This window comes from Crocuta crocuta, unplaced genomic scaffold (genome assembly GCF_008692635.1).
Source record: "Crocuta crocuta isolate KB4526 unplaced genomic scaffold, BGI_CrCroc_1.0 scaffold41, whole genome shotgun sequence".
Taxonomy (NCBI): domain Eukaryota; kingdom Metazoa; phylum Chordata; class Mammalia; order Carnivora; family Hyaenidae; genus Crocuta; species Crocuta crocuta.
Genome location: NW_027529428.1, coordinates 13,789,668 through 13,811,537, shown reverse-complemented (window position 1 = coordinate 13,811,537; position 21,870 = coordinate 13,789,668). Strand labels below are relative to the sequence as shown.

At 44.7% G+C, this 21,870-nt stretch overlaps 1 protein-coding gene across 1 annotated transcript in view; it reads right to left on the bottom strand.

The window, feature by feature from the left end:
* The window catches only part of SMARCA2 (SWI/SNF related BAF chromatin remodeling complex subunit ATPase 2), a 176,602-nt gene that overhangs the window by 85,045 nt on the left and 69,687 nt on the right, over positions 1–21,870 (bottom strand). The window contains exons 21-25 of the mRNA XM_077759300.1: positions 20,560–20,673; positions 9,703–9,810; positions 9,017–9,103; positions 5,223–5,269; positions 2,751–2,917 (exon numbers count right to left, since the gene is read on the bottom strand). Of these exons, the coding sequence (XP_077615426.1) occupies positions 2,751–2,917; positions 5,223–5,269; positions 9,017–9,103; positions 9,703–9,810; positions 20,560–20,673 (523 nt within the window). The remainder of the gene's footprint in view (positions 1–2,750; positions 2,918–5,222; positions 5,270–9,016; positions 9,104–9,702; positions 9,811–20,559; positions 20,674–21,870) is intronic.

Here is a 21,870-nt window from a genome sequence, read left to right as displayed (position 1 = left end):
GGAAGGATGAAATTCAATTACTAACACACGTGAAGGGCTTTGCCTGGAACCGCACTGCAGCAGGCGTTCTGTAAACCTCACCTTTTAGGACTGTTGTTATTAATAACGATGGGGACAGAAAGCAACAGCCACCTATGAAAGACACTCCCACAAGCTGAGAAGAACACTTGAGAGAAGTGTTTCAAGGAAGCCCTTCTTGTCAGACTCACACACGGCAGCATTCCAAGGCCCCAGTGCTCAGAGAGGCTCTAAACAAAAAGCCACAAAGTAGCAGACAGCAGTTGCACAGACAGCAGTTGCACACGACACCAGGGCAGGGCTGCCCCTCCCCCGAGCAGCAGGGAAGGCATGCTTGCCCTTCAAATGAGTGCTGACCTTGCCCCTCACAGAGAGGGAAGAAAGAATCAGGTCGAGGACGAGACACAGTGCAGGAGACGTGTGGAGAGAGACTAGACTATGGATGACAGAACTGTGTCACAAACGGTGTTCGAAAGGATCACTTAGCCATGCGCTGCTTTGCAGGTCTGCGGTGACTTTGGAGGGGAGAGGGAAGAACATTTTAAAGAACCAGGTCTGGGGGTCCCTGGGTGGCTCAGTCACAGTTAAGCACCCAACTTCGGCGCAGGTCATTATCTCACTGTTCGTGAGTTTGAGCTCTGCGCTGGGCTCTGTGCTGGCAGTGTGGAGCGTGCTTGGGATTCTCTCTCTCTCTCTCTCTCTCTCTCTCTCCCCGTCTCTCAAAAGAAATAAATAAATTTAAGAAAAATAAAACACAAGTCTGTCTCACTTATAATTAATTTAAAAGTTAGTAATATCCTAAGAGGTAGACCGTAAACAGAATTCATTTAAAAAACTAAAAGAGAATGTATGCCAAGTCTGAGGCTGGTGTATATCTAGTTCTATCTAGTTACTGGCAAAAGAGGGAACAAAACCAGGGCGCCTGGGTGGCTCAGTCGGTTGAGTGTCCAACTTCAGCCCAGGTCATGGTCTCACGGTTCAGTTTGTGAGTTCGAGCCCCGTGTGAGGCTCTGTGCTGACAGATCAGAGCCTGGAGCCTGCTTCAGATTCTGTGTCTCCCTCTCTGCCCCTCCCCTGCTCATGCTCTTTTTCTCGCCCCCCCTCTCTCTCTCTGTCGAAAATAAATTAAAACACTGAAAACAAAGAGGGAGGGGGGTACAAAACCTTTTAATGGAACATCAACTTTTAAATTTCTTATTTAACAATAACGTGAAGACTACACCAGATAAAAACTGTTATTAGTAATGCTGTACTATTCTGTATTCAGGATTCCATACCACCCTGCCTGTAAATTAGTGCATATTCCTACATACCACTCTTCCAAAGTGTCATCCTTCACCACAGTGTGGGAAATTTTGATATCCTTCATCTCTAAAATATTAGGGCCGGTAGCAATAATCATACAGCAATTTAGGAAATTTGTTCAAATTTATATTTCCTTCCATTTGTACTTTTTTACTAATTTTTTAGAACTTGACCTACCAGGTAATCAGGCAAATATTTCACAAACAGTCTGCAAAATCCAAGACACAATGGGACCCTATGTCTTCATGTAGCATGCAGATATGTTCATTTTAGAAAAAGAGAGAACAGGACACTGGGGTGGCTCAGTCGGTTAAGTGTCCGACTTCAGCTCAGGTCATGATCTCACAGTCTGTGGGTTCAAGCCCCATACTGGGCTCTGTGCTGACAGCTCAGAGCCTGGAGCCTGCTTCAGATTCTGTGTCTCCCTCTCTCTCTGCCCCTCCCCTGCTCATGCTTTGTCTCTCTCTAAAAATAAAATAAAGACATAAAAATTTTTTAAAAAAAGAAAAAAGTTTTTTTTAAAAAAAGAAGATTTAATGATAATTCAATATCACCTTAAATGAACAATAACAGTGTTACTGAAGGGAGGAGGCATAGCCTTTATCTCTTTAAAAAACTCCTCAAGGTGCCTGGGTGGCTCAGTCAGTTAAGTGTTAGACTTCAGCTCAAGTCACAATCTCGTGGTTCGTGGGTTTGAGCCCCACATTGGGTTCTGTGCTGACTGCCAGCTCAGAGCCTGGAGCCTGTTTCAGATTCTGTATCTCCTTCTCCCTCTGACTCTCCCCTGCTCACGCTGCCTCTGTCTCTCTCTCAGAAATAAATAAAAACATTTTTAAAACCCCCCAAAAACTCCTCAACAGGGGCTCCTGGGTGGCTAAGTCAGTTAAACTTCTGACTCTTGATTTTGGCTAAGGTCATGACCTCTGTTTGTGGGTTCAAGCCCTATGTTGGGTTCTGCGCTGACACTGTGGAGCCTGTTTGGGATACTCTCTCTCTCTGCCCTTTCCCCCTCCAAAAAAAATAAAGAAAGAAAGAAAGAAACTTAAAAAAAAAACCTCAACAGAAAAAGCTAACGGTTTATCAGAATATCCGTATAGTGCGTAGGAAACAGACAATCCTAAAGGCAGAGACGGTTTTTAAATTTTAACTTAGTTTCATCTAGTTTACTGGTGGTACTTATAAAATGCCTCCAAGTCCACTTGCAATACTGGCTCATCTGGTCTGGGGGATAAATAGCTGTGCAAACAATTGCTGCGTATTTTTAAAAGGCCGCAGGCTATAAAAATTGCTCTCTGGAAGAGCGGCACCCACCGCTAGTTCATTCTTCGACAACTTCACTCCTCCCGTCAGCGGGAGCGGGTCACCACTGCCCGTCAGCCCTGCACTCGCCAGGTGCGGCTTCCGAGCCTCGCCCCTCGGGCACTCACCATCGAGGCGAAGGTAGAGGAAGTTCCGAAAAGCGAAGTAATCCTCCATGATGGTCATGAGCGAAGTCATCTGACAGAAGAGCAGCACGCGGTGATTGGTGGCTCTCAGTTTGGGCAGAATCCGATCAAGCAGCTCAAACTTCCCTGAGGCTCGATACAGCTCAGCCCTGAACCCGAAAAGGCAAAAACGAGAAGGCAGTATTACTGCTGTCTTCTTGAAGGATCCAGCATAGCAAGAGTTTTCAGGCACTGCCTCATGAGAAGTGAATGTTCAGTAAATAACTGTGGAATGAGTGAATTAATGAATGAACGAATGAATGACTACCCACTCCAGGGCGATGGGGCTATGTACATGGAAAAAGAAAAAAGAAAATCTTTCTACACAAAACCCATAAAGAGTACATTACAGATGCCAGGGGCGACGGCAGATTCTGGAAAGAGAAGGAAATCCTTTCACGTTCTAATACTTTCGCTCTGTCTCTGTCTTTCTCCCTCTTGCCCTCTCTCCTATACACACATATAGTGAGTATGTTGTATTTCCTTACACTGCTACTGAGCAGGCAGATAAAACTAATAATTTAGGGCACTTAAGATTCATCCAGGTATTCACTGAGCATCTGCTACCTGCCCAACACAATGCTTGGGCACACGCATAGGGATGAGAAAATAGAAACCCTGCCTTCAAAATGGCTCACTGCACATTGTGATAAGCACTAAAAAGAAAAATAGCAAGTTGCCATGAGACAACGCAGATCAGCATGTGACGTCTTTAAATTAGAGCAGGGTTTGGCAAATTTCGGCCCTGGCCCACTGCCGGTTTTCGTAAATAGAGTTTTACTGGAACGCGGCCAGGCTCACTCATTTCTGTTTTGTCTATGGCTGCTTTCATGCCACAATGGGCAAAGTTGAGACAGAGACTTTTTGACCCACCAAGGCAAAAATATTTGAGATCGGGCCCTTTACAGAAAAAAAAAAAAGTGCAGGCTCTGATGCAGAGTCAGAGGTAACCGTGCTGGGGAGTGACTGGTTTAGCTAAAACCTCAGATAATGAGCAATAAAGGGAGCTGGGTGAAGAATGGGGGCTCAGGAGCGGAGAGGAAGAGACTGCAGAAAGAGGGAAGAGTATGTGCAAAGGTCCTGTGAAGTAAAGGAGGCTGGGGAGTCTGAGGAACTGAACGCAAGCATCGGGAGACTTCTAGAGATGAGGGCAGAGAGGCGGCAGGAGGGAGTGCGGACAGATGCTGCATGGTTCTTTCAGCTGCACTGGGTGTGTTAGCGTCAAGTGCGACGGAAAGCCACCGACAGTTTTAAATAGGGGAGGGGCGAGATCTGCCACGTCTTTTTAAAATATGGCCCCGCACGCTGTGTAAGGACAGACTGGGAAGGGGACATGAGGCCCGGTTCACACGGAAGTTCCAATCAAAAACAGGAAGGTAATTGTCCTTCATCAGGGTGTTCATGACCTAAACCAGGGCCTTTTCTCCTCCATCATAAATGGCTTCTCTCCTCTGTCAAGGGCGTGTGTCAAATTACGAACACGTAATCGTAGGGCTGGTGTGGCTGGGGACACGTGGCAGTGTGCTTGCGGTCTACACTGAAGTGTAGCACCCGGGAGCTGACCCGGCGACAGTGCGTGCTGCCTCTAACAGACACGGTTCCAGGGGCATGCCTTCCCAACATCCACCTTCCCGCTGCAACACCTCCCATGGCCACGTTTCCAGCACGCAGCCTGGCCAGTCATCTGATGGCCCCAGCAGTGACCACAGGACCCAGGGCCAAGGAAGGCAAACCGGAGCAGGAGAGCCTAAAGGCACCGGTTCTGGATGGGTTCCCGGCTCGGGTTCTTAGCCCAGGGACACCCTCTGTCCTTGGGATCCAAGAATGGCCCCTACATCCTCGTCATCAATTTTCCCTGGTGCCAAACAGAGGTTATCTGTTAAGGCAAGGTTCTTACTGTTGTTGTAAGGCATGCCTCTCTTCAATGTCTGCTGCTCATAAAAAAAAAACAAACCCAAAAAACAAAGAGAAACATTTCTCATATGGCCATACTTTGACAAATTACTGTAACGTCATCCGTATTTATAGCAGATGAGACATCTCCTTTCATGCACGTCCATGTTAAGTGTCAACTTGAAATTTAAGATGGTAAGTTCTCTGTTCAGCCCAAGCTACACTACCGGCTGTAAGTAACAATGTTTTGACGCTTCCATAACATTTTTAGGACACGAGCATGCTATTAAGTCTATTAAATGAGATCTATGTCCTTTGCAGGGCTGCCTGCTCATGGCGTGGAGTAGTTTATGCCAGCAAAGTAGAAGAGAATGCTGAGGTAATGTCAGCTCTTCTGAAGTGAGAGAGGGTTGAGGAGGCTGACCATATGTACATGTGTCAGAGGAAGCACTATGGAGGGAGAAGTCTGGATACGAACAACTAACTACTTTTTGGAAGAAAAATAATATTTTTAAGATTTACCCATTGATGACCCCATTTGAATAGCCCAGGTGTTCAGCAAAGGATTCCTTTAAAAAAGAGAGGAGAAAAAAATGATTAAAAAACCCCGCAGATATGTAAATTAATAACTTAATAATGACTCTGGTAGTGAGGTCATTCAATTTATTTCTAGAGTATAGTTAAACAAAATAACAAATAAATAAGAAAATACTTCAGTCAGACGATGAGCTAGAAACCCTGCGTCTTTGTATACAGTTTTGTTCTGCCATGAACATGCCCTGGGGGTTTCTGCAAATCTCTAGAATCTCATATTGAGATGACAGAATTAGTTTACTCATCAAACAGTGATTAAGCGTCCAGTGACCCAGGGCTGAGCCAGGTAGGTATGGCGGACGCAGAAGGAACGAAGTATCTATTCCCAAGGAGCTTAGATCTAGACTAGAGAAAGAGTCTAATACAAGCAAACCAGGATTCAGACATACACATACATACAACTGCAGATATTTCACAGGTGCACTGTATCATACGTCTAAGTTTACTGACACCCTAAAACTCCCCCCATACCGTAGCTTTTTTCTCTGTTACAGGTAAGGCCCTAAATGTACACTGCTCCCTCAGGTGTCTGGCTTCCATTTTCAAAACAGAGAATTTTATATGGGAAATAAGGATGGCGGAAGGCTACACCGGATTGTGAAATGCTTAATCACATAATTCCCTCCTCGCTGATCCTGCAGAAGAAGTAAATGACTCTTCTCATGTGATGTTTCCATTCCTGCTTTATGGAAAGGGAGGCCATCTGTGGGGAAGGGAAGCATGTCACACCTTCACATTAGCCACCAGCTGTCACCCTTCTCTGCTTCCTCTCCTCCTCCGACCCACAGAGCTCTTCCTCCGAGGGGATCACATCTTCCCCTTAGGGCTCTCCTCCCAAATACCCTCATCGTCTCTGGTGGGCTCAGCCCCTCAGAATGCTGTCCTGCTGCCTGCTGGGAAAATCCACATCGATGGACAACAGCCAAATATCCTGCTCTGACTCCGGGAATCACACCGGCCATGGGCAGCCACTCCGTGCTAGATCTTTGGGTTCCATCCCTACCTCCAAGCACGGCTGTGAAAACCACAGAGATGGTATGTGTCAGGGCATGGCAGCAAGTTTAGGGATTAGCAGCGTTTTAAAAATACTGTTTTTCAGGGCCTCTGGGTGGCTCAGTTGGTTAAGCAACCGACTTTAGCTCAGGTCATGATCTCATGGTTTGTGGGTTCAAGCCTCATGTTGGGCTTTCGGTCTCCCTCTCTCTCTGCCCCTCTACCCCCTCCTCAAAAATAAAATACACATTTAAAAAAAGTGCTATTTTGCATTTCCATGGCTTGCAGGTGCCCCGGGGAAATAGTGAGCCCGAGAGAGACGCTGGACGTCCGGTACTACTTCATATGAACAAAGGCTGTGGGACAAACAATACAAAAACACAGGCAAAATGCATGCAACGACTCTGGGCTGTACCGGTGCTATATTTGCCAAAACTGTGGGTCTCCTTTCTAGGAAGATGCTTCTGAAAGTTTTTATGTTAAAAAAAAAAGTTGTAAAACAGAGTCTGTCTCTCTACTGAGTGCTACTTAAAAAGTAAAGGGGCACCTGGGTGGCTCAGTTGGCTGAACTTCTGACTCTTGATCTTGGCTCAGGTCATCATCTCGCGGCTCATGGGATCAAGACCTGCGTTGGGCTCCAGGCTGACAGCGCAGAGCCTGCTGGGGATCCACTCTCTCTCCCTCTCTCTCTGCCCCTCGCCTGCTCGTGCTCTGTCTCTCTCTCTCTCAAAATAAATAAATAATTTTTTAAGATGCAAATATGCAAGCAATGGAGGGCACATTACTTAAACTTAGCTCCTTCTATGATCTCCCTCCCCAGGTTCTCCAGACAGAAAAGCTTGAGGGCAGAAGACATCACCCCCTTCCTGACATGGCCTACTATATTTCCAAGGCTGATTTTTGCATGAGAAGCAAAACGAATTAAGACTGACACCTAATTTTCATAACCTGTACGCCCTCAAAATCCCTCTACACATTGGAATAGATATCTTAAAATTGTTTTGGGGCCAAAACGGGATGGTGGGTGACAGGTTAGCCTGACATGACCCCAAGTCATTTGCATCATGAAGACATTCTTTTGGCTCCCCGCCTCTGTCACAAATCAAAGTAGATCCATCACTAATTCATTGATACCTTTGATCTGTTTAAGGTTATTGTCAATTTATAAGATGATTCCAAACTTACTCTTTTTTTTTTTTTTAAGTTTAGCCTCTGCAGGTCCTATAATCAATCTGTTGAAGAGACGACAGGCCGAGCACACTGAAGCTTGGATATGCTGAGAGATTTTCACCAGGTCACACTACAAAGTGGCCTGGGACGTGGCGTCATGCCTCATGGTGCACATTAGATGCTCTTTGACTCTGTGTCTAAATAGCTGTGTCCTGATAGTGGATATTTTTCCTTCTTTGTGTTTTTTGGGAGTTGTTGTTTTTGTTTTTTGTTTGTTTTTTAGTATTGCTGCTATTGTCCTTTCACGTGGATCTAGGACCTGTTAGTCTCTACCTACTCTGCCCCATGAACAGTGCAGGCAGCAGTGTCAGGATGGCCGGCACAGTCTGTGGGACAGGCACAGGATGCGCAGGAAATACTCTTTTTTTTTTTTTTTTTTAAGAAAAAGAAGGTACAGTTTTTAATAGCTTCAAGGCTATAGCATACATAGGAATAAGTTTAACCAAATATATGCACTGAATATCGCAGGAAATACTCTTATCTGACAAGCGTGATTACCAAAAAGAAGGGAGGAAAAAAAAAAAAAAAAAAAACCCAACAACAACGAATCGTCAAAGTCCAGACGATTTCAAAGTCAGGAGTATTTCAACTCGACTTCTATACGGTCATTATTAAATTTCTCATTTCCCAGAACCTTCGATGTATTTTCCTTTTTTAACGGACGGGGGCAGGCACCGGAGGCCTGCGGTGGCTTGTTCCCTGGCGCACCTGCTCACATGCCGGAGAAAGCAGGCACCGCCCAGATTGTAACTGCCTCCGGGACCACACGCATCAGCAGCAACACTGAAAAATGGAGCCTACAGTTTGTCTCCTTTTCCTTCCTGTTCAGGTCAATTGTTCCCACTGGGGTGAAGTTCTGTCAATTTAGGAAACTTATTTGCACGCAGTGAACAGGGCAGAAAATGTCCTCGCCCCTAAAAATAGCTGTGAGACCAGAACATCAGGATAAAAGCCGGGACTTACAACGTTATGATTGGAGCCAGAAAGGGGGGAAAAATACTGATCGAAGCAACAGACCAAAGGCAGTGTCTTTTACAAAGAACATATTTCGAGACCGTCTTCCTCTTCAACAGGTATAAATATGTTATTTTAATATTTTTTTCGCAGCATCCTTCAGAGGAAGCTGGCTGTATTCATCATTACCTTCAATTTCGCAGCTCCTACCATAACAAGCAAATTCACAGCACTTACCCAAACCCACATAATGAGCCAGAGCTTACAATATTTTCTCACTACTTTAAACCCTTGGTTATAAAATTCCAGATGCTCAAGTGCTTGTTGCCAATAAGAATCCATAACCAGAAAATTCGTGTTTGTTAATGCTGCTTGTCGAGCCATTGGGAACATGTCCCTGCAAACTTCACGCATATTCTAACCCTTTTTCTTCTTTCTTGCATTGCCTGCCTGCCCGCCTTCTTTCCTACCTGCCTTTTTGTAAGAGCCGTATTCACAGGACAGTGCAATCGGGATCACACTCAACCCAGAGCACGCAGACTCACCTCGATGTGCTGGAACATATATGGGTGGTTGCAGATTTTTCTCAACTGCATAATAGTGTTCATAAGGGTCTTGGCACCTCCTTTCCCCTACGGACGAGTGGAATAAAGACAGAACAAATGATGAATGGATGAGACACTCCCCATTTTTAAAAAAAGTAGGCTTTTACAGAAAAGAGCCATAGGGTCTTCTCAGTAACCTATGCCTCTTGGGGTCCAAAGTTCCCGTCAGAGAGTCGTTCCCGAATTACACAAAACAGCTTCCTTGGGACTAACCTAATTCATCCTACAGGAGGGGATTCTGTCCAGCCGATGGCTTTGCGACCTGTCTGTTCCCAGGAGCCTGGGAAGATAGAAGACAGACCGGTGCCCAGGGAGTGGCACCGGATTTTAAAACCTTCTAAGATGCCACCCCATGCTTAGGCAGAATACAGTCCCTGCAGAAGTGACAGCAGCAGAGCTGAACACTGTTTGGGTGAGACGAACACACTCTGCTCTCCCTGCCCCAGTGCGGTTTGTGATTAAGAGGTTAAGAGATTTCCTTTGGCTGCACCAAGAGCTATAGGAAAGGCCCCAGAGTGTGCTTTAAAGATCGGCATGGGCAGGGACGCTTCCTGGGAGTGTCTGAGGTCATGGCCGTGAGAAGACAGGTAAGGACGCCTTGAGCTGCATTTTCTTCTGTGACGCACCTTCTTATCTTTCTCAGAGCCATCTGTGAGGAGGATGCCTTTGGCTTGCATATGGCGATAGAGAATCTTCTGCAGGGCTGACATGTCACACTTGATCACGTATTCAACCTGGGCGAGAAAGAACGGCACGTAGGTGAAAGCAGGAGGGAGAAGGTGCCTGTTCTCAGAAGGCTGCTGAGGCGTGGAGGCGGCGGGTGGCCCGCCTAGAGCCCTGCATCTGCCTCTGTTTCCCCTTTGTGGAGTCACAGAGTGCAGGACGGGACGGGGTGGGGGGGAGACCATGCTCATCACTGCTAAAGGTCCCATCCAGATGGAGGGACCTTCCAAACGTTGTCGGTAATCGAGGCTAGGGTCGTGTTTTCTGGAATTTCCTGACTTGTCCCATATTTAAGAAAGAGAGGGTTGGGGGTGGAGGGCCTGGCAAACTGACCAAATTCAAAAATGTCCGATAGAGAGTTTTTTCTTAGTATTTCTTCTGCTTCCCGGTACAACCCCTCTCATATGAACAGAAAAACAGCAACTGGCCAATATCCCAAGATTTTCTCTGTAAGATATTTTTTTAATCATCATACATAGTGACCCCAGTACTGGCCCTAGGCTGACCTCCATTAATCTCTGCTTTTCAGAGAAGGGAGTATAATACCTGCGAGGACAGCAGGTGGGTGGGTGGGGGGAGGGGAGAGGAATTAATCCAACATCGGATGCAACTTCATGCCCTTGTCAAGAAAGCAAAGCCCCGTGTGCCTCCAGCTGGACTACTGCAAAAAATCCAATTTAAAACAGTTGGAGGGAATTCACGTGCCCTTGGCTTAACACGCACCTGCAATACTTCTAGCACGTTCTTAATGCATAAAATCTGCCTTGATTATTTCTTAGTATTATTTTTCTTTATTAAAAAAAATCCCCAGAATACAAATGCACCATTTTCATAATAAACGTCACATCAATGCCTAGAAATCTGCGGAATGTGATGAAAAGCCAATCAGCAAGCCGCCTAATGTTTAATAAACTGATTAAAAACGATCAGGTTATTTTCAGCTCTGAGGGCCAGGGCAAGGAGGTCACAGATGAGGAGAAGCTGCATATTCATCCAGGGCTTGCTTCAGAAGGTACCTCTGTCAGCCCAGATAGAGCTGCAATTAATAGCCTTTCGCCACCTGTTTTGATGCACCGACTAAGACTGGAGAAGGGCTGGCACTTTGCAGCCAAGTCAAGAAAAGCAAGCGACCTGCTGTATGTGATCCATTCGGAATGACCTTCCCGGCCAGAGAGGAAAAAACAAAACTGCAAGTGTATCAGCTGAGATTCAAGTTCAAGTTTCATAAATAAGAATGGACTTAACGACAGGCTCTGTGTTTCAGATACCTGATCCTGCACTGTTTTTACAGCACGTCGACTTTTTCAAGAGCTGTTCGCTGTGGGTGAAATCTGATCATGGCGAAGAGCAGTATTAGATGACTTCAGGCCGCAGCAAGTTAGAAGCATCAGAATGGCACCAAGGGCTAATATCACTGAGCTGTTCCTGTGGACCTGGCCCTGTGCAAAGGGCGTTCTGTGCTTTCTCTTATCACACAATAGGAGAGCTCTAGGAGAGGGTTACATCTTGTGTCTGCATCTTATACAGAACCGGAGCATCAGGGAAGTTGACAGTGTGGCTCAAAATGACAGGGGCATTTAATGGTACAGTTAGGACTGGAAACAGAGGCCACTCTTGCGGGCTCTATGCTAAGGATGACTAAGGAGACCAGCAGGGTTCCCGATATTCACCTCCACCGAGGCCACCCTGCCAGAAGGGACGGCCATTGCCTCCTTTAAAGTGCGTTAGGGCACAGCAGATACAGATTGAGGGGCAGATGCCTCAACTCCCTTCGTACCAGTTAGCTACTGCTAAGCGCTAGAGGGGAGGGACTTTGGGAAGTGGGAGGTACATAATGATGACACCATGTAGACAGGGCTACCAAATAACCCCATGGCACTCAGGTCAGCAGAGGAGTGAGCCCATCCCAAGGATCCAACAGCTGCCATAAGAAGGGCAAGTCTCCCTCACCCTCCTCCCTTGCACCCTGAGTGGGTACCAGAAGCTGGTCTCTGATATACGTGATCGAAATCACTGTCATGAGCTTCACAACTGTATCTGATGTTTGCTCCCTGCACCTGCTCGGACAACTCCAAGCTGTTTTGTTTGACTTGATACTTTTCTCTAGGCCTGGGGTTGGGGTGCAGGGTTACTCTTAGTGCCTCCTTTCTAAATCCTATTCTACCTTAAGGGTTTTAAAAAATATCCGGGGGCCTGGGTGGCTCAGTCAGTTAACATCTGACTTCAGCTCAGGTCACGATCTCATGGTTCCCAAGTTCGAGCCCGGCGTCGGGCTCTGTCTGACTGCTCAGAGCCTGGAGCCTGCTTCAGATTCTTTCTGTGTCTCCCTCTCTCTCTGCCCCTTCCCTGCTTGTGCTCCCTCAAAAAAAAATTTTTTTTTAATTAAAAAAATATCTTCCCCAGTGGTGCCTTGGTGGCTCAGTTGGTTAAGTGTCTGGCTCTTGGCTTCAGCTTGGGTCATGATCTTATGGTTCATGGGTTCCAGCCCCGCCTCTGGCTCTGCAGCTGGTAGTGTGGAGCCTGCTTGGGATTTTCTCTCTCCCTCTCTCTGTCCCTCCCCTTCTTATACAGTCTCTCTCAAAAGAAACTTAAAAATTTATATTACATATATATTTCTTCCCCAATCACCATATCTATCAGCCAAAGTCAACTTGCCCTTTCATTTCCCTCAAAGAAGCGGTTACTAAGCTTTTCTGAAGGCGTCCCCTTCTCAGGGGGACATGCTAGAGCACATGTTCCTAACATATACCCATGTATTTGTTTATGAATTATATGTAGGCACGGGCTTTAATATCTAAAGACACACATGGCTAGGGCATGGCTGTCAATGTTAAAGGCAGCTGATTTACCTCAAGGGGCCAATTTGTTGACATCTAGTTCTTTTTGGCCGATTCCAGCCCAATGACCCTATGATGTGGCTGATAAAGACCCACACCAGGAGCAAGCGAGGCTGGACTGCCTGTTTCTCCCTCTTTACCTAATGCTTATGTTCGTCTCCTTGCCTTCAACCTGCAGTCCCCTGCAGAATCTTGTTAGGCCTTTGTCCATTCTGGGGGCCAGCAGTGCTGTGTTAGTTAAAATCAGACCATCCTACATCCTCTGATCGGGGTACAGGGAACCCGACAGAGCCTCACAGGAGGCAGGAAGTGCAGGAACCGGGCCGTGAAGGTGGGTGGGCTGTCACATGCCCGGGAAGTGGTGTTTCCCCTCACGCACCCTCCCCACCCCCGGGACAACCCACTCAACCCAACCCAGGCATGTGACTCTCTCATACGCACACTGCAGGGGTACCCGTGCCAGCCTGTGTGCTACATGTCAACAAAGCTTATTTTTTAAAAATATTTTTTATGTTTATTTATGAGAGAGAGAGAGAGAGAGAGCAAGAGAAAGCAGGGGAGGAGCAGAGAAAAGAGGAAGACACAGAATCTGAAACAGGCTCCAGGCTCTGAGTCATCAGCACAAAGCCCGATGTGGGGCTCAAACTTACAAACCGCAGGAGCCAAAGCTAGACTCTTAACCTACTGAGCCACCCAGGCACCTTAACAAAGCTTAATTTTTTATTTTTAAAAGTCAATGTAAGGGGTGCCTGGGTGGCAAAGTTGGCTAAGTGTCTGACTCTTGGTTTCAGCTCAGATCATGATCTCATGGTTTGTGGGTTCGAGCCCTGCCTCTGGCTCTGTGGCTGTCAGTGTAGACCCTGCTTGGGAATTTCTTTCTCCCTCTCTCTCTGCTCCTCCCATGTTCATGCAGTCTCTCACAAAATAAATAAACTTAAACACACACACATACACACAGATATATTTTTTGTTGGCACCCCAACAAAGCTTAATTTTTTATTTTTATAAGTTAATACAAGGGGCGCCTGGGTGGCTCAGTCAGTTAAGCGTCCAACTTTGGCTCAGGTCATGATCTCTCCATCTGTGGGTTCGAGACCTGTGTCGAGCTCTGAACTGACAGTTCGGACCCTGGAGCCTGTTTCAGATTCTGTGTTTCCTCTTTCTCTCTGCCCCTCCCCTACTTGCACTTTGTCTTTGTCTCTCTCTCTCAAAAGTAAATAAACATTAAAAAAACAAAAGCTAATAGAAATGGAAGCTCTAAGACCTTCTTTCTGTTCCCCAGTGGATGGCCAGTATGCAACCCTGCCCAAACACACACCCTCAAGTGCCTGCTCTGGAGACCCCTGCCCCAAAGGGCTTGAATGCCTGCATTATGCATCCAGATGGGATGGATGATGTTGCCTTTCATGGTCATGGTCAAGGTGAGCAGACCTCGTCTCCACATCCAGTCTGCTGACCTCTCACACCATGTCTCTGGTATGGCTCCCGCACCTTCCAGCCCAGCCGTAAAGGCCTATGTACTGACAAAGGGGAAGCCTGACCTATTATCAAGCAGACACACAGACCAACAGGAACCAAGTGAGAGAAGTTTCTAAGACAATCATGCTCCTTCAACTGTCGGGTCCGAGTTCACCCCCACAAGACGTGAGGGCACTTGATTATGGCATGAGCGCAGAAGTTCCCTGGGATGTGCTGGCACTGGAGGAAATGAAATCTGTGCCTCTTTAATAGGGAGAATCGCCCAACAAGTGAGGCTGGCGAGAGCTACTAGGGCTATTTTTGTTCATATATGACACTGAGGTACTGACCTCACACACAGGATAATTATCTCCTTAGAGTTCTTATGTTGGTAAATGACCAAACTGGTCCATACAAGGACCACATCAGGTGACCGTACTGGCGCAGAGTCTGCTGCACACAACCCCGTAAAAGTTCTCAAGCTTATTCCTAGTTTGCTCCTGAACACTATTCTTCACTTACAACCTCCCTTCCAGAAGGATGTGCTATCAGCACAATCAATGTAAACTACGGTGTGTGACATGTCACCACCTTCTGAACTGAGGCTTCCAAACAATAACATGAAATATTTACAGGCCTCTGGTTCTGGAATTTACAGTGTGGGAGAGCCAGGAAGTAATCATTAATTATATCAAGTATTCCACGTGTTTATATAATGAAGATACAAGTTGTCCATCTAAGGGAAGCCTGTTTGTTATTTTACATGGATTGGATCAAAATCAGGATCGATTTTAGGTAGGTCAGCCTTCAGTTAACCTCAGATACTGTACACATATTTTAGCATATTTAGACACTAATATGTACACAGCCAGTTGCAAGGAGACTTGCTTTTTTGATTATATGAATTAACAAAGTGGAGAGTTAGCACAGACAATCCCAAAATGGGGGCTAAATCGCAAAATCAATTTTTATTTAGTTTACATTAGGTTTCACATACGGCTTTTAGAATGAAGTGCCTTTCTTTCCGGAGTGTAAGGAATGTATTTCATGCTACAGCTCGGTGGTGGTATTGGGGCCCCTGGGAGAGCCATACATTTCCCCCCCCACCTCAGAAGGGGTATCATTAGATTCATTACATTATTAAATACTCATTGATTAAGACAAGTTTCTATTAAAAACTCATCTACTGAAGCTAATTTTTCTATGAAACAGGGCTGCACATACCAAACTTTTGGCCCTTATATGCCTCTTTTAGTTTCATCCAAGAGAGTACAGCTTCCTGAGCCTAGTCCAGCTACACTAGACAGAATTACTGTCTAGGACATGTGAAATATATTTTGTATTTTGAAGAGTTTTTCCGTCTTACAACTCAACGATAAGAAATGATCCAATAAAAAAAAAAAGCAGCAGGCAAGAGATTTGAGCACCATTTCATCAAAGAAGATATGCGGAGGCCAAATAAGCCATGAAAAGATGCCCAACATCAGTGGACAATGCAGAAATGCAAATTTATGACAAGGGACCAGTGCACACCTGTTGAAATGGCCAAAAAGGTCAAGAAAACTGCTGACACTCAAGAGTACTGACGAGAATGTAGAGGAAGCGCAACGTTCAGACACCGGTGGTCCAACTGCAAAATGGTTCAGGAAGCTTAGAAAACAACTCAGCTTAGAGAGTTTCCTGTCAAGCTATGCGTACATTTACTGTAGGACCCAGCAATCCCACCGGAGCGAGATGAAAAGCTATGTTCACACAGAAACCCGTGCACAGTGTTCACAGCAGACAGATGCACAGTCGTCAAAACCCACAAACAACCCAAGTGTCCCCTCAGTTAAATGGACAGACACCCACGACGCCCCCACAGACCAGAAATCTCCTCAACAATAAAAACAAGGCAACCGTTGACACAGGCAACAACTTGGATGGAGCTCAAACACACTGCACTGAGTGAAAGAATCCAGATGCAGAAGGTCTGAGGAGACACGATGACGGATTCCATCCACGTGACACTCTGGAAAAGGCAAAGTTCTACGGATGGAAAACAGATCAGGGGCCACACGAGGCTAACCGTTACAGAGAGGATTTGGCTAAAAACAAGCATCGCCAGGGAATCTGGGGGATGGGGTGGGACTGGGAAGTAGAAACGGTCTGTATTCTGACTGGGGTACAGTTAACAGGACTACGCATTTGTCAAAAGCCCGTAGAGCTGTATACCCGAGAGAGTGGATCTCATCATATGTAAAATTAGAAATAAAATGAAAAAGCACTTCCCTAACTGGGTGCTTTTCATGAGAGCATTTGAGAATTACTGCTAAGGAGTATTTAGCCTTTTCTCACCATCAACCATAATTCCTATCCAGTTCTTTGCACAGGTTGAGAAAGACACACACGTTGTCTGTGGTGTATGATTTATCACACCTGTAGTATGTATATGTAATATATACTTATGCATGTATATTTTATCATCTGTATGTTGATTTATATTACATCTGTAATATGCATATGTAATATATAAGTATATGTAACATATATACATCTATGTTTACGTATATTATATCATCTATATGTTGGTGCATGATATATCATACCTATANCATCTGTAATATGCATATGTAATATATAAGTATATGTAACATATATACATCTATGTTTACGTATATCATCTATATGTTGGTGCATGATATATCATACCTATGATATGTGCACATAACACACTTGTATGTAATATATACATGCATGTATATGTAACACATGTATGCATGTGCGTATGTAATATACATACGTATGTATGTAATCAATGTATATCACACCATCTATATGTTGGTGTATGCTATACTACACTTATAATTTGTATACGTAATATATATAGACATGTATATAATATATACATACATGTATATGTATATTATACCATCTATATGTTGGCATATGATACATTATACCTATGTGTATGTAATATATACACTTTCGTATGTAATATACACACGTGTATATGTATATGATGCCATCTATATGTTGGTATATGATATAGTACACCTGCAATGTGTATAACATATACACACATGCATGTAATAAATATACACATATGTAATACACACATATATGTAACAACACACATGTATATGTATATGACACCATTTATATGTTGGTGCATGCTATATTACACCTGTAATGTGTATGTGTAATACACACATGCATGCAATATGTATGTGTGACATATAACACACATGTAACACACACACATAAGTATATGTGTTACTACACCATCTGTAAGCAGATGGTGGCAGAAGGAAGCTCCTTAGCCCTCAAGGATGACACTTCAATGGCCAATTTCTCTCAGGTAAGAAAACCCAACAAGACAACGTCGAGAGGGAACAGGCCAAACCACATCAACAGCTACGTGCACATGTGGCGCGATCAGCTCCCCTGCTCACCAGGAAACTTTAGGGGAAGAGATGGGGGAGGGCCACAAAAAGCGCAAGGAGCAAGGGTGGGAGAGAAGTTGAGGGGAGCGCAAAGGAGAACTACGAGCCAGCAGCAGACAGAAGAACCGGTGAAGACAGTGAGGAGCGTGGCAGCGGGGACTGGCCCAGGGTGTGGGTGTGCCCTGTGCCAGGCTGAGACGCAGGACTGCCGCCTCCATTAAGCCTCTCAACGACCCTAGGAAGGCAGGTATTATGTATTTTCTGGTTCACTGATGCGAACACTGACTAATGGACCAATGCCACACAGTAAGAGACAGGCAGTGGGGTCCCATGTCCACTCTGGCAGGCAGAGCCCACCATTTCTACCCCACAGAGCTGCCTCCATAAAAGGCAGCTTATCCAGAGATAATATGGCACATACAGGGCATTCAACATGCCTTGAATAATACTCTGGGTATTAAAGAATATAAAATGTATTTTATGCAGAAGACATGACCTTGAAAATCTAATCCTAATATTTTTAAGTTTATCAATCCTCAGGAAGCTCTCTTGTGAAAGGAACAGTGAAATATGTACTTTAGTAAAGCAAAGAATTCCTCTGTGTTATAAACTGATCACCCCATAACCCTTACGCTGGGCAAATTGGGATTTTTATATAGTGGACTTTCTTTTTTTAATGTTTATTTATTTATTTTGAGAAGGAGAGAGAGAGGGAGAGAGGGAGAGAGAGAGAATGCACAAGTGGGGGAGAAGGGCAGACGGAGAGAGAGAAAGAGACCATGAAGCAGGCTCCACGCTCAATGTGGAGCCCGACACAGGGCTGGATCCCACAACCGTGAGATCATGACCTAAGGTGAAATCAAGAGTCAGATTCTTAAGTGACTGAGCCACCCAGGTACCTTACATAACGATTTTCTTAAAACAGGGCATACTTCCAACTTGTGATGTGTTCTTTTTAAAGATTTTTTAAGGTTTATTTATTTTGAGAAGGAGAGTGAGAGGAGGAGGGTTAGAGAGAGAGGAAAACAGAGAATCCCAATAGCAGTGTAGAGCCCAATGTGAGGCTCAAACCCACAAATGGTGAGATCATAACCTGAGCTGAAGTTGGATGCTTGACTGAGCCACCCAGGTGCCCCTTGTGATGTGTTTTTAAAAATCTGTCTATAGGGGCGCCTGGGTGGCTTAGTCGGTTAAGCGTCCGACTTTCGCTTAGGTCATGATCTCGCGGTTGTGGGTTCGAGCCCCGCGTCGGGCTCTGTGCTGACTGCCAGCTCAGAGCCTGGAGCCTCTTTCGGTCTGTGACTCCCTCTCTCTCTGACCCTCCCCTGCTCACGCTGTCTCTCTCTCTCTCCTAGAAAAAAAAAAAAAAAAAAAAAAAAAAAAAAAAATGTATCTATAGTAGCCAGTCCTGGAAGTAAGTAAATAAGATTAGGAAGTATTATGCAATGAATAAATGAAGGACTTCAGTTAGTTGTCTTTTATTTTATACTTCCTCTAAAGAAACAGAAGAAGTACAGGACACATTAAAATCATTAACATCCACTTACTATACCTTGCAGGATCTCCATAACAGTAAAGTGGGAAGTGATTTGAGGGGGCCACTGACCAATGGACCCAGGCCCTAGTTTAGTCAGTAAGTCCAGTAAGGGGGTTACCCGAAGACACCAAGACCACAGGAAGTCAATGAAATACCAACCACATTCAATCCCCACCATGCATTCACGAGCAAAATAAAATACTTAAATATTTAGTCTTCTGCTAGGATAAGAATTATATAAGGATTGTATTTATTTTTAATTTTTTTTTCCTGACTGCTAATTAGTAGGGGAATTGGGAACAAAATTGTGTCTTAATAAAAAGATCAACTTTGCACACTACCTTGTCATCTCCCACTTAAAAGATGCACAGGATGAACCAATGTGTCCAAAAGAATAGAGTCATTACACAGGAAAACACAATGATGCAAAATACACATTTCCAAACTGGCTCGTCTACAGAGAAAATTCAAATCCAAATATCTCGTACAACAAGTTGTATACAATGCCAAACAATCTATCCTTAAGACAACATGATTTAGAACTCAGAAGCGTATGGTTCCAAAACAGGATCAGAAACATATTAAATTAATACCCAAGTCAAACCAAAAAATGTGCAGCGAAGGGCTCAACAGACATACTATGGCACTGAAAAGTCCTGAGAAATACCTGCTTAAAACATTCACAGAAAGTTACTTTTTATGGTGCAGGACAAAAACCATGTCCAAGAATAATGAGATGATGTGTCTATAATTTGCAGGAACTCTTGTGTTTCACTTACTATCAGCACAGTGACATCATAAGCGTTCAATAAATTTCTAGGAAACCTGGCAAATGTCTACTAGGCCTTTTGCTGATGATTCAAGTCCCAAACTCATATCCTTGTTTGCCTCACCAGCGGATCAATTCTGTGGTTCCTGCAAGAGTAAACTCAACAGAGGGGCGCATGGGTGGCTCAGTTGGTTAAGCGTCCGACTTCGGCTCAGGTCATGGTCTCACGGTTCATGGGTTCAAGCCCCGCATCGAGCTCTGTGCTGACAGCCTGGAGCCTGCTTCAAATTCTGTGTCTCCTTCTCTCTCTCTCTGCCCCTCCCCCACTCATGCTGTCTCTTAAAAACGAATAAACGTTAAAAAAATTATTTAAAAAAAAAGAGTAAACCCAACGAGACTAATAACTTTAAAAAAAAAGAAAGTAAAAAACCCCTAATGTTACAACATAATGTTAAATGAATACAATGTTAAGCTAACGTAAGTTGAAGTGAAGATGTGATGAGATTCCATGAATTTGGTAATTTTATGAAATCTGCCCCAGAGCCTTAGGAATCCAGGCTGAAGACAATGAAATTTCCCTTCTCTCCCTACCCTAAAACCTCTACTTCTATCAAACAAAAAAGTGCATCCCATTATTTCCGCGCTACCACCTGTGAGACTACCACAAGCCTGCTGTTTCAGAAACACAACTGAAAGTGTAGGGAAAAGCCACCATTTTTGATTGTGTAACATACTTTTTCTGGCAGCTGGGATTCAACTTCTTTCTTCAGCCTCCTCAATAAAAATGGTCTCAACACCTTATGCAGACGCCGGATGATCAATATAGTTTCTTCTTCATTCAAGTCCACCTACAAGAGAACCTCAGATGAGTTGGACAACCTTTTTTTTTTTAATGACCTTTAGGGCTACCTTTATTATTTGTTGCAATACATGATTGAAACTGTATGTGCATGAAGGCCAGGTCATTCATTACCTCTTACCACGCCTCTGAATTCTCTTCCCACATGCCAGGTAGTAATAAAATGGCCTCTAAATGGGTGTCTTTGTCTTAACCTGCAGTTCCATGGAAAAGGGGCCAGAGCCACCAGCCTCCCAGCTGAGAATATTTTGGATAGGACTGCAACAAAGCCTTACTGAAGGCCGAGACTGAACCCAAGGGAAGGGTCAAGAGTTCATGTGTTCTCAGTCAAAGCCGAAGCATTAAGGGGCGCCTGGGTGGCTTAGTCGGTTAAGTGTCCGACTTTCGCTTAGGTCATGATCTCGCGGTTCGTGAGTTCGAGCCCCGCGTCGGGCTCTGTGCTGACAGCTCAGAGCCTGGAGCCTGTTTCAGAGTCTGTGTCTCCCTCTCTCTCTGACCCTCCCCTGCTCACGCTCTCTCTCTCTCTCTCTCTCTCCTAGAAATAAATAAAACATTAAAAAAAATTAAAAGAAAAAAAGCTGAAGCGTTAAGTTAGGCTCTTAACTTGGATTGTCTCAGATGCAGAAACACACCCAGGCCACATGGCCTGAACGTGAAAAGAAAGAAAAAGAGAGCAGATCTAGTTCGTGTTGGTGGGTTTCCAAGCCTGTCTACCTCACTCCTCCTCTCCTCTGCCCTGATCTTGTTCAATCCTCTGTATACATCACCCTGTACAGAACCTCTGTGTAACCTTTCTCTATGAACCTCTAGGGGGCAGACTTGATTGGCGTTACTTTCCACAAATGGGCAAGCCAATGAATTTTTGACAAAGGGCAAAGATCCCTATAATGTATTTCAAAATTAAAGGGCTGAACAGTTCCAACATAAATGTCCCGAAAGCTTTCTAAGTGGCTCTTCAATCCCACAGTTAAGAAACCACTAATCAAAAGGACAGGTACCCATTTCTTTTCTTGCAATGGCCCATGTCTTCCTTTCAGAAATGAGCTCCAAGAGAAAAATTGATGGTGGAAGGAATGATAATAAGAAATGTGAAAATGGCTACTCCGGGATTTGAGGCATATTTATGTAGACACAAAACTGAGGCTCACACAAAAGCCAAAAAAAAAAAAAAAAAAAAAGGGAACAA